This window comes from Struthio camelus, chromosome 3 (assembly GCF_040807025.1).
Source record: "Struthio camelus isolate bStrCam1 chromosome 3, bStrCam1.hap1, whole genome shotgun sequence".
Classification (NCBI taxonomy): domain Eukaryota; kingdom Metazoa; phylum Chordata; class Aves; order Struthioniformes; family Struthionidae; genus Struthio; species Struthio camelus.
Genome location: NC_090944.1, coordinates 17,856,344 through 17,869,123, shown reverse-complemented (window position 1 = coordinate 17,869,123; position 12,780 = coordinate 17,856,344). Strand labels below are relative to the sequence as shown.

General features: G+C 43.0%; 1 protein-coding gene across 6 annotated transcripts in view; it reads right to left on the bottom strand.

Moving 5' to 3' along the window:
• Positions 1 to 10,847, bottom strand: part of LDAH (lipid droplet associated hydrolase) — a 132,058-nt gene extending 121,211 nt beyond the window's left edge. The window contains exon 1 of one of the 6 annotated variants that reach the window (XM_068937072.1): positions 10,691 to 10,847. Coding sequence is in view for 3 of the 6 variants with exons in the window: in XM_068937075.1 (XP_068793176.1) it covers positions 10,691 to 10,724 (34 nt within the window). In the remaining 3 variants the exon portion in view is untranslated. Of the gene's footprint in view, positions 1 to 10,237; positions 10,504 to 10,690 lie in introns of those variants that run through there. The other 5 variants (XM_068937071.1, XM_068937075.1, XM_068937076.1 and 2 more) reach the window with 5 other exon arrangements.
• Positions 10,848 to 12,780: the final 1,933 nt, after the last annotated feature.

The following is a 12,780-nucleotide window of genomic DNA, read 5'->3' as shown; positions in this document are numbered from 1 at the left end:
GATGAAAATCAGCAGGAACCCCACTGAGTTAAAGAGAGGTGCTTCTTAACTAAAATAGGAGAAGAGTGCATATAAAAATGGAGAAACAAGCACAGGGTAAGTAAATAAGCAGTGCTGTTACTCTCCTCGTTAGGGATAAAATTAGGAAGGCAAGGCGCAGCTGGAGCAATTAGCTAGGGACACAGGATAACACAGAGGGATTCTACACTTGGCCTAAGCAAAAGAACGTTTACAGACTATGTAAGTCTGCTGATTAATGGGAGAGTCAACCGTTCAAAAGATGAGGAAAAGGCTGAAGTGGTCATCACCATTTTTGTTGGCAGTCTTTACAGACCAAGCCTGCATCCCAACCTCCATGTGCGCTAGTATTGCTAGAGGAGGGGAGCGGCAGGCAACAGTGGGAACAACAGTTTAGGGATGACTTATAGAAGATGAATGTATTCACGAGACTGGACAAAATACAGTGGAGCGTGCCAAGAAAAACCTGATTGATGTATTTGCAAGGCTGCTGTTTATCAAATAATTATGGCAAACAGAGGAGGTTCTTGATGGTTACGGAAACAAAACAACAGGCCATAACTTTGCCTTTCTTGATTGAAAAAGAAACTAAAGAGAAACACCCAGGCACTACAGGCTTGTCTGATTCAGCTCAGTCTTGGAAAAGGTCACCGGAGCATGTATTTTTCTAACCACCTGATGGAAAAGAATAAGGAACAGACTTATCAATAGCAAATCATGCTCAACTAATGTGTTTGCCTTTTACAAAAAGATGACTGGCTACATGAACGGAAGAAATAGATGTAACGCACACTGACTTATTAAGACTTTTGACAGCACCTCCCACTTCTCATTTGCAGGTTAAGAAAATATAGGCTAAATAAACTGACTTATATAGGTTGAAAACTAGCTGAATCAACAGGCTTAAAAAGTTGTAGTCAATTACTGGTGGTCAGCTAGATGTCAAACCAGCGGAGCACGCTCATGTCAACACTGGGGCCTATATAGCTCAACACCTTCCCCAAAAAATTGGATGATGAGACAAAAATGAAGCCTCAGCAAACAATGCTACCTCAGCTGGGACAGCTGATGAGGCCAGAGAAGAGCTTCAATTCAGAGGGTTAAGTTTCCTCGAGAAACTTAAGGACTGGGCCAAAAAATCCCTTATGAAGCTCAATGGGAAGAAGTAAAAAGATCTGCACCTGGTCCAGAGCGTCGTGCTTCAGTAGCAGCTAGGAAGCAACTGGCTGAGCAGTAGCCCAGCTGAAAAAGACGTTTGTCTTGACGGATGCCAAACTGAATGAAAAACAACAATGCGCTCTCAACAGAAATAAGGCAAGCTGTATATCAGACTGAATCAGGAGAAGCATGGCCAGGAATTTGAGGGAAGATACTCTTCCTTTCTATTCAGCAGTAACGAGGACATACCTGCTATACTGAGTCTAGTTTTGTCCTGTCTTCCCCACTCCCCAGTTCAAGAAGGATACTGGGAAAATGGGACTGGTCAAGCAGAGGATTATCACAATGGTCAGCAGCCTAGAGCAAATGACCTCTCAGGAAAAGCTGAGGGAACTGCACTTTTTTAAGCTGGCAAAGAGGAGGATAAGGGGTAATTTCATAGCAACCTATTACTACTTGAAGGAGAACCAAAAGACAGAAGAGCCAAACTTTTCTTCAGTAATATCAGATGGTAAAATAAGAAGCAAGGGCCATAAGTTATACCTTGAGAGGTTCACACATTACAAACAATTTCTCTGCTAGGACGATAAAGTAGCTCTGGAAGATAAATCTCAGAGAGGTGGCGGAATCTCTATTTTTGGAGGTTTTCAAGACTCAGCTGGACAAAGCAATAGTTCTGGTCTAAGCAGAAGGTTGGACTCAATTTTATCTAGAAGTTTCCTTAAACCAATGCTTTACAACTCTTATGTCCCTAAAATACCAGAAAGGATCAAAGGTGAGCTGCAACAAGGATCTCAGCTAATTTTTCTAGTCCCTTAGCAAAGGCAGCAGAGGTCTTCAGGACTACAGTAGATAACAATAACTATATATAGATCAGAAAACAAATGTGATCAAAATCAGACCAGAAAACCAGGAAATCAAAGTACTTGTATTCCACAGATTAACTGCATCAGTTTAAAAAAAAAAAAACAACACCCTAACTGGGGAGCTTATTTGATTCAAATCAACACCACAATGCAAATGAATTACTGGAAAAATATACGGAAAGCGAGATTCCTCCAGCTAACTGCTAGATGCTGAGCTCTAACAATTTCCAAAACGTTTTCCCCTGAACAGAACATCCAGACCTGAAAAGGTCTTTAGTTTGTAGACTGGAACTAATCTGCTCATAGCTAAGAACTAGAAAGTAGAAGGAAGAGATGGACTGATTTGGTTGAAAACCTTCAAAGATGAATAAGGGGCAGGGGGGAAGGGAAGATGAATACCTGCCATCAAGGATTTCTTTGGACAAAATATAAACAGTGAATGCCAGATTTCTGACAGAAAAACAGTAAACGTAGGCCAAAGAATCTGCAAGCTGTTGTGACACTGGTCACAAATCTTGAACCATTCTGCATGAGAAAAGCAGCGTGAGCCAGTAGCAGATAAAACAGAAACACTTCTTCATGCTCTAAACTACAAATTTGTGTCAGACATATGATGGAAAGGACACACTAGTCCATTGCGAGCCAGTTCTGAAGCATTAAAAACTGAGAAGCGTTATATGCAAACGCAAGCAAAACTACAAAATTAACACTGTAGAAAAAACAAATGAAGCAACGTAGTTACATGAAAGGTCCTTTAAAATGCCATAAAAAACAAACTTGCATAGCTAAGACAGCTCATAACAGTAGGCTGCATTTATCTAAAACAAGTAAAATAACTAGGAGGCCTCATATTCAGGGACTGCTCAGTGATCTAGCAATCTGATGCTTTCAGTTAGTTTTGCTCCTGTCCCCACCCGTCCTCTGAGCAGTAAAACAGCTAAGGACGTTTCACTGGTGATGGCAAAAGTATCTGTGAAACGTGTGGGAATGGGGTACAGGCTACAAGTTACTCACAGTTAGAGCTGTAATGATTAAAAAAAAGCTAAAGAAATGCAGAATGAAAACTGGAAGCAGTTCTCAGTTCTGAATCCTGTACAGGGGACCATGGATAGAGCTAAGAAGTATGAAACCTCCTTTTAGAACTGGACCTACAATAACATCATAAAATTTGTAGTTCTTTAAGGTTAATAACCATATGATGAACACCAAAAAAAAAAAAAAAAGTGCACTCCCCTGGAGAAAGGGTAGCAGGGAGGAGAAGAATTTCTGGGTATTAATTTTGTACTGGACAAATGGTCCCTTGTTAGTGCCAAAAACTGTAATACCACCAATTACTGAGATAACTTTTCAGCAAAGCAGAGTAGTACCCAAGAACTGAAGAAGTCTTACATTGAAAAGATCCAGATTATGTAGATTCAAATGAGGAACAGATGGATCTGTTTAATGTTTTTGACAAGCAGTAAAGAGAAAAGTGGGGATCAACGGCTGCAAATGTGGACCAGTGATGAAAGTAGTGGTACAGAGCAACTGCAAAAAAAACAAAAAACAAAAAAAACTGCTTCCCTAACATCCCCCAACAACCTTGCTCCAGCAAGGTACTTCACAGCGATATAAACGGTTCAGGAGAGTTTGGGGGGCAAGTAATCAAGAAATCGGAAAACATTTTCAGACCCCACAATGATACAAGCCTACCTTGGTCCAATACAAAACTAGCAATGAAGAGAGTAACCAGCACCCTGAGGAAATGGATTAGAAGGCCTACCATAACTTATCAACTTTTGGATCTCATAGATAATTTTGGCTTAAAAAAAAATTTAGAATGTGATAGTGACCATAGAAAAATCAAATTAAGTTCTTCTTAATTACCATAAATAGACTATAATCCAGCTATTATAACACATACAGTCTTGATTTCCACACTACTCTCAAGAGGAGGAAAGAGCCAATGAAAGACTTGAGATAATCAGGCACAATCACAACTCTTATGAGAGCAGTCATAGTTGTGAAAGCATCAACTGTTGGGCTATAGCACTCTACACAATAAGGAAAGGAATCTCACTTTTTGTATTTCTGCAAATGAGACATTGATTTTTACTTATGATCTCATTTCTCCTTTGGTAATCACACACCTCAGGTATTTCTGTGCTGACATTCTTTTTACAGAGGTCTCAAAAAGCCAGTTATGCCTGCACAGTGCTCAAACAGCACAGCTGCTGTACCCTGTAACTGGGTAGACCACATGGCCCTCCCTTTAGCACCGCAGTCTTACTACCAAGTGTTTGCACAGCAGCGAGCCCAGGTAGCTGCCAAGGAAATTATGATAAGTTACCCTGCTGTGGGTCCTGAGGGTCCCTTGAGACCCCATATAGTGCTAGCAACTATAAACAGACCCATAGCTATTAAAAAAAAAATTTTAACTGGAACTTGGCTTATCTGATGCATTTACAGTGGAAGAGGCTCTACGTGCGATGCCCAACCAGTCTGCTAAATCATACCCACATGGTAACCTCCATTTGAAAATACCTTTTCAAAAGGGTTAAAACATCACAAACTCTTTTTGTTTTATCAAAAACAGACGTATTTACTTTATAAGCATCATTAAGTGGGAAAAATCTCATAGATTACAAAAAAGCAGTAGCTATATTCCTAGCAGCTCCCTCATTTCCCAGTTAATAGGCAAGCCTGATGCTAAAGCTAATAACGTTGATGAACTAAAAACAAACAAATAATAAATTAGTTGCTTAAAGAAACAAGCACACACACTACTGGACAGATGAAGTCACTTTCAAAGCTATCTTTCTCTCTGAATATCTCTTTAAGAGTATTCTGGCCCCAGAGGAAAATCTTGGCTTTTAAAACTGAAGTCCGCCTAAGGAATAAACAGAAGGTAGAGAGGTAAGTAACCAGTGCACCTAATAAATACATGTTAAATATATGATCTGGGATTAGGCTGCAATCTTAGCAAAAAAACTCAATCAAGTAGACAGTATTTCTACATGACAGAATGCAAAAAGCTGGAGCTGAAGTGCGATGTCTTCACAGTAGAGAAGGTTTCTAGGGAGGAAACTATGCCAGGTCTCATCTGAGCAAAACATTTTACAGAAAGAGCAGACTTATGTCAAGAGCATGTTGTAAATGAGCTTTCCCAGCTGCCTGCAAGAAAATCAAGTAAAAAAAAAAAAAAAACCAAAAATTCTACTATAGAAAGCCAAAGGGAAACAAATCATATTTTGGAGTGGATAGCATGAAAAATAAGAAAATCACAAAAATGGCAAAGTCTCCAAAGTCTGTAATTTGTTTAATTATTCATTTCTGTATCAATTGCGTTGGACAGAGCATTAACATTTTGGGAACTGCTGGGCAAAACTAAGATGAAACACCATGATTACAGACTGGCTTACAATCTCACTGAAGTTAGAGGTAGGAATGCTACAATTCATGAAAGGAGTTGCAAAAATCCCTTAAGCTCATTTTTCAATGTAGAAAAATGAAATATTAATGGCCTTCAAATACCAGCACATATGACTACTCAAAAGAAAGCATGTCTGAAGCTGAACAGTCATGTGAACTATGTGGGAGAAGAGCTGGCATGGGTCTTCTCCAAGTATTGAAGCAAAGGGTACTACTTCCATATCAGAGAGAGAAAAAATAGCAGAACATACTGCAGAAGAAGTGAAACAGCAGAAAATTTAGGACATAGACTTTAGAAAGAAGTGACATTGGCATTAAGGAAAATAGACAGTCAGAGAGCGAGTACGTGCATGTGAGAGAGAGAACGAATGTGCAAGCAGGTACACTTGTGGTCTAAGGATTTGGGAACAAAAGCTTGCTCACTAAATAAAAGTGGTGCTTTTTGCTGTTTCATTTCTACCGTATCTAGGGAAAAAAGAACTTTGCACAATCTTTAAAAAACAAAAACAAAAAACTAGATCAAGTCAAAAAAAGTCTTGTCTCTGTTCTATACATGCTATACTTTTTATTTCTTTACTATATCAAACAACTTGCAAGATCCATATTTTTGTTGGACAGCTGTTTAAGTCATACAGGCAATTCAGAAAACATTCAAGCATGAAGAAAGCATTGGTAAGCTATGTATGCATGCAAACCATAGCATCCAAAAGTTGTGAACCTTTAAAGAAATTTCCATCTTTCAGCAGTGCTAATGACAGGTAAAAGAAGAAAAAGCAGTTGCTGCTTCATCTAATGTCAAATAACTCCTTGTCCACCACTTATTGGAACAAGGCTCACTGCTTAATGGAGGGGAGCATTCTTCCTTTGTCCTTGTTAAATAAAGTAAAGCTCAAAGAGCATAAGGAGCCCTAGCTGGAAGCAGATAACAAAGTCAAAAGGCCATATGGCCATCCAATTAGCAGTAAGCTTTCCTTGACTGGGTTCCCCAATCCTCTGCTATGCTGTCAACCTTCCTCTATTTCTACATGTATCTACCTTTACTGCTACATGTTTCTTCCACATTTTCACATTACTTGTTCTCTCTCAGCCCAGCATTGCCTCTTATATCAAAGCAGGTTTAGCTAGCTCACATTGCAGGCTTTCTTTTCTACCTGTTTTGTTCTTTCAACTTGCATGACTTCTTATACCAACTGCTTCTCTGGCCTTCATCTTCACTGATGCCCCCTATCTAGGTACTGCTGGTAGCCATGCTTTCTGACAGGGTCATAAAGAACTAGTCAAGATACCTTCTATTTACAGTGGACCAACTTACTAGTTTCAACAACATTCTCCAGTTACCTTTCAACCTTTATTTGCTGCTTACCACCTCCTTTCTATGTTTACTGCAGCAGCTGTATAGCCTGATGTTCATTTATTAAGATAAACAGGCTACGAAGGCACAAGGAGCAGTCAGAGACATGAAAGCAAATAGGCCACAGGGAGGGAGCTCTGAGCAAAGGCTGGAAGAACAAACAGGAGAATCAATGAACACGAGACATAACAAGCAAGAAACTACAAAGAATAACATCAGATAATATTTGATCTCTTTCTGAGCCACTACAATACAATTATCTGCACTGTTGATACTGCGAAGGACTTGGATTCCAGGCCTTATAACACATGATGGTGAAGTTGATCATTCTGCTGATCCGGTAGAAGGGATAGAGACCAGATTTGAACAGACAGGTTGAAAAAAGCGGAGCAGTTACTGAAAAGTAGCTCAAAAATGCCACCAGTGCCACAGGAAGACCTGCACATGCCAGTGCTCTGACATGCAGACTTACAGTTCTGGTACCAAGGGAAGATCCCAGCCAACTCACCATGAAGGCACTGCAACTCCAGCAATAACTTGTTCCCCAAAACAAGAGTAACCCCTGAAACATCCCTGTTTCGCACAAGGACCTAGACTCTCTCACTAAAATAACCCCGGCAAAGTCTGACAACACAAGACTAAATACAAATATGTATACAAAGCTTTTGTTCTTCATAAACTCAAAGAACGATCCAGTTCTCATCATCTGACAACTGTTGTAATTCCAAGTAGCGCTCTAATTTCTTGAAAGGTAACATGCGGGGTGAGGGTGAAGAGGAGACTGGATTTCCACAAAAAATTCAATAAGAGATTTGAGTGAAGGATCTGTCTAAACAAAAGAAAGAGGAACAGATTCTAAACAGAGGCAGGGGATGAGACAGAAAAACGAAAGGACCAAAAGAACAGAAGGGTTATTAGGAGCAGAAGACGAAACAGTAGGAAGAGAGGATATTGAAGGAAGTCTAGGTACTTCAATTCGATTTACTCTCACCTTCTCTAGTCATTATTCTTTTGTTGTTGTTGTGACCAAGTTTGCATTTCCTTCTTTTCAGCAGCCCACTGCTAAATTATATTTTGCTTTATGCTGACTTGTCATTCAGGCTGTTCATATTAAGCTACAAACGTAAATTATGCAGTCTTTCCCTTCAGAAGACATCCTGCCATACTTAAGACTTATAGTATCTCTAGTTAAACATTGTTCTGGCACATCAGAATTACCCAACATAGGAAAAAAAAGCACCTACTGCACGATGCACAGCTATGTTAGGTGGTTGTGCAACCCTAGCTAGGGAAATAAACAGTTCTCTCATTCATTTCACTAGTCCACCGCACATTCAGGCCAGTATTTCAGAGTGAAACTCCAGATTTGTTTCAACGTTACAATCCTGTGAAGGTCAGTCCTTTCAAATTACACACTCGTTTTCCGTTATAAACATTCTTTCACCGAAAGGAATGACTTCCCCCCGCCATAACCTGCTTACGAACCTGAGCGCGCACCTAAACATTATCGTTCAAAGTGCAAACTGCAATCAAACTTCGTCAAGCGTTTTAATGAAAACTCACAATATTACACAGCAGACTGTCAAAGTCAGGAAATACACAGTTATACCACTATTAACTGTGTGCGTGATTTATATAAGCAAATACTAACTAACCTTCACATCCTGCATATACGTAGTCTGTAAAAATGTACGCAAAATACCACCGAAACACAAACCTTGAAATTTTGTTCCTAATGCTTGGCACATATAACCTAGACACTATGCAAAATGTGGAACCTCCCCTTTTTCCAAAAAAGGGACCTATAATAATAATGGGGGGGGGGGAAGAAACAATACAAAGGTATCAACAAAACTAATGGTAAGATCAGCGCTGGGAAGCTTTAGACTAAATCTTGTCAACTTTACTAGCAAAACTTTCGGCTTGACAGTCATATTGGAAAATTTGTTTTACGATTGCCCGTACACAATTTTTGGAATTGCCTTCATGAATCACATGGAGTAGATGAGTAGGTAATAACTGATCAGTGTCTCTTCCAATATAAGAAGCGGGAAATATCAGATACAAGTAGGAGGAGGTGAGTTCAAAACAGAAAGAGGTATTTGACCCATGTAGCTCCTTGACGTTGGCTGCTGTGAACATGGGTTTACACTGGTGCAAGGAGAGAAGAAATTCATGAAGAAGAAATCTACTGGGAAATTCGATGTCTGTAGTACATCTGTTCCAGAGAGTTCCTGGGTTGTAGGTGTCGGAAGCAGAGTGGATACTTAGCGGGTGGGGGCACATGAAGCAAAAACAGGCACGTTTGCCTCTTTCACAGAAACACCTGCTTAGGGCATTGTTAAAGATAAGATTCTTGACAGACCCCTAACTTCGATTGCTTTTTCGATTCTTTGCAATAATTCCATGAGATGGACTATATTACACGTCAGTGCTATGACTTAGCAAGTTTTGCAGTTTTGTATTTCCTTCGCTGGCATCATAAGCAAGCACCTCAAGAAAATAACACTAAGCTAATAAAGAACTGCAGTCATCTTAATTAATAATTGAAGGCTTATAAGTCTCTGAGCCACACAAGACACAAATTCATATCCAGACTCTGCAACAGGTCAACGCAGATGGCCTCTCAGACCTTAACTGCACATCATCAAGGCCCTGAGGGTGTGTCGCATCTTAAAGAAAAAGGGCCTGAATCACTTAAGTAGTTCAAGTCTTTCAATGACATAGCTTCAATATTATACTTAACCTGCAAAAGAAGAAGCTGTTTCGCTATTTTTGCGAATACCACCAAAAAAGTCCCAGGAAGAAAGCCCTCAACAACTGTCATATCTCAACGATGCTTCATCATCATCATCTTCATTTCCTTTTGCATTTCCGTATCATCATTTACGCTGCATCCTGGACCTGCCGCTCACCTCCTGCCTGGCGCAAGCATTTCTTCTCTTTTGCATCAGCTACCTTCAAGCTTACAGTTACCGACAACGATGCTGCTTTGGGGCTGATACCACCACCAGCACCGACAGGCAGGCCGTGCATATACCTGCTGGCTTCTCTGCTCTTCCAAATCCCATCAGCCATTCTCATAAAAGATACTTCTTTCCCCGTATACATCTCGCCTTGCTTGTAGTTTTTAAGGGTTTTTAACCTCATTTTCTTCGTTTATAGGCCCTCCAGGCCACAGACTTTTCCACCCTACCTGCTTTACAACTCGCTGCTTAGACAAGGATCAGCGACCCGCAGCAAGAGATGCTTCACAGGGACAAGCACCGGCACATAAAAAACACCACAAGTAGCATTTCTGCTCTACTGCAGTTATTTTGCGGAAACAGAAACGCTGCTTAGGAACTGTTCCTTGAAGTTTCATCACAATCCAAAGCGGGGGGGGGGGGGGGGGGCAAAAAAAAAATCAAAACAAAACGAAAGGAGGACATACGGAGCATGACTGCACGGGCCGCGCTATCCCAGCCTCAGCCCTGGGCACGACCCTCGCTTCCCAACGTTATCCACGGGAACGCGACCCCGCGAGCGCGCCTTCCGCCCGGCCGCTGCGCAGGGGCGCAGCGCCGCGGCTCAGCCAGGTTCGCGGCCGGGCTCCGTCAGCCATCGCGGCGCGGCGCGGGCAGGAACCGGCGCCTGGCGGCAGGGCGGAGGCGGCCCCGGGCGCCCAGCGCCTCATTGCGCGAGGCTCCCCCGCCCCCCGACACCCCTCTCCGCCTCCCTCCTCCCCTCCCTCCCCCGCCAGCCGCCGCCGGGGCCCGGCCGGCAGCACCCGTCCCGCCGGGGCGGCAGCGGCGGCCCCGCAGCCCTCCGCGCTGCCCCCGCTCCGCTCAGCGCCCCGCCGGCAGGGGGCCGCCCCGGCAGGCGGGAGCCCCGCGGAGGCACCTACCTTCCGCCCGCACGGGCTCCCCGGCAGCCAGCATCGCGGCGGCGGCGGCGGCGAGGTAACAGCCGGCGCCAGCAACGGCTGCCCAAGCCGGGCGGAAGCAGGCGGCGGCGGCAGGGAGGAGAGCGGGCGGGCGCCGCTCCTTCCGCCTGGGCCGCGCGGGGCGGGGCGGGCCCAGCCGAGGCAGCCCCGCCCGCCGCCTCGGGAGCTGCGGCTGAGGCTGAGGCTGAGGCGCCCGCGGCCTCCCGCCTCGCCGGCGCCGCCCTGGCCGCGGCAGGTGCCCGCTCGGCCGAGGCCGGCGGCGGCGGCCCGCGCCCGCCTGGGCAGGAGCCCGCGGCGGGCGGGGTGGAGGCAAACAGGAGCCCGCCACAGCGGTCGGGCGGGATGTCTTCCAGTTCGGGGGTCGACCCTCCCTGGCGGTACCCTCAGTGTCCTAGTGCGCTTCTGCACTTCTAGAAAGAAAAAAAAAATATATATATATATATATATACAAATATATATATATAAACGAATTTAGAAAGCGCAGAATAAGCTGGCGCGCTGCAAAGGTAGAGAAAGGGGCACCAGAAACAAGGAGGCGTCCTTCGAAAAGTTCAAACTTGCAGCCGCATGGGGAAAATCGGGACGTAAACGTGGAACGTAAATTTGCAGTAAAGCGGCCCAGAAAAACGGTTTCGGGGATCAGCTTGCACAAGACATAAGTAGCAATAAATCCTTTCTCGAACACCTCAAGATCCTGCTAGAGGCTCTGTGTCTGGTAAATGCTCAAGGTATGAAAGGGGCTCGGGAAAGACAGGGCTATAACGTAAAGACTAAATGCAGTTTTTTACTTCCATGTTTGTCTTGTCAAAGATGAACTCAGGGAGGTTTTCATGCTAGAATGCTGCTGCTTTTGAGAAATGTGTTGGAAGAGCTGTCTCAAATTGAAGTTGTGGTAGAGAAGTTAACAAAATGACTAAATTGAGTAATAAGAAGTTGGCAAGATCAGATGGTGTTTATCCAAGAGTTATAGAGAAATTCAAATATGAAGTAGTTGAACTACTAACCGTGCTATATAACCGCTTCCTTAAGACAGGCTTAGTACTGGAAGACTGAGAGCACCATATGTGACAGGAATTTAAATGGTTCCGGGAGGAATCTGGAGAACGAAAAACCAGTAAGTTTGAGGCATATGTTGAACAAACTGGTGGAAAGAATAATGAAGACTAGAACGAGTGGAAGATGAATAAAGATGATACATTGGAGAAAAGTAATCATTTTTATGAAGGGATGTCATGCCTGTACAATCTTTTGGAGGAGCCACATGACCCTGTGGACAAGGAAAGCCTGGTTGATGTACTTTACCTGAATTTCCAAGACATTTGACGTTTAAGAGTTTTCATCAAAGGCTCTTAAAAACTAAACTGTTGTGGGATAAGAGATAAGATCTTCACATGAGTAGTAGCTGGTGAAAAGAAAGGAGGCAGAAGGTAGGAATAAATTACCTTTTTTTTTTGGTGAAATGGCTGAACCAGTAGGGTTGTACAGGAATTTGTGCAAAGGTCAGTGCTCTTCAACATGCTGAGAAATACTCTGAAAAGGGAGGTGGGTAGCGTGGTAGCAAAATTTGTTGTTGATATTGCGTTATTTAGTTAGTAAAAATAATTGTGAAATGCAGAAGGACTTCTGAATTCTAATTGACACAGCAGTAATGTGACAGAGCTTTGGAACAGGTTGCCCAGAGAGGTGGTGGAGTCTCCTTCGCTGGAGATATTCAAAACCCGTCTGGATGCGATCCTGGGCAATATGCTCTAGAGGTCCCTGCTTGAGCAGGGGGGTTGGACTAGATGATCTCAGGAGGTCCCTTCCAACCTAAACGATTCTGTGATTCTGTGACTGATTAATGCCGATAAATAAGATAAAAGAGTCTGAATGTTTAGACAGAATAACAGACTCTTAACCATTTATTGCTGCTCAAGAGACCCTGGAATTATAGTAAACGTTCTATGAAATCTCAGTGCTTTGTGGACAGTAGTGGTCAAAAAACAAATAAGAGTTAGTAACCGTTTGGAAACAAAGCCCATAATTAATTCTCTCTGCATGACTGTGATACA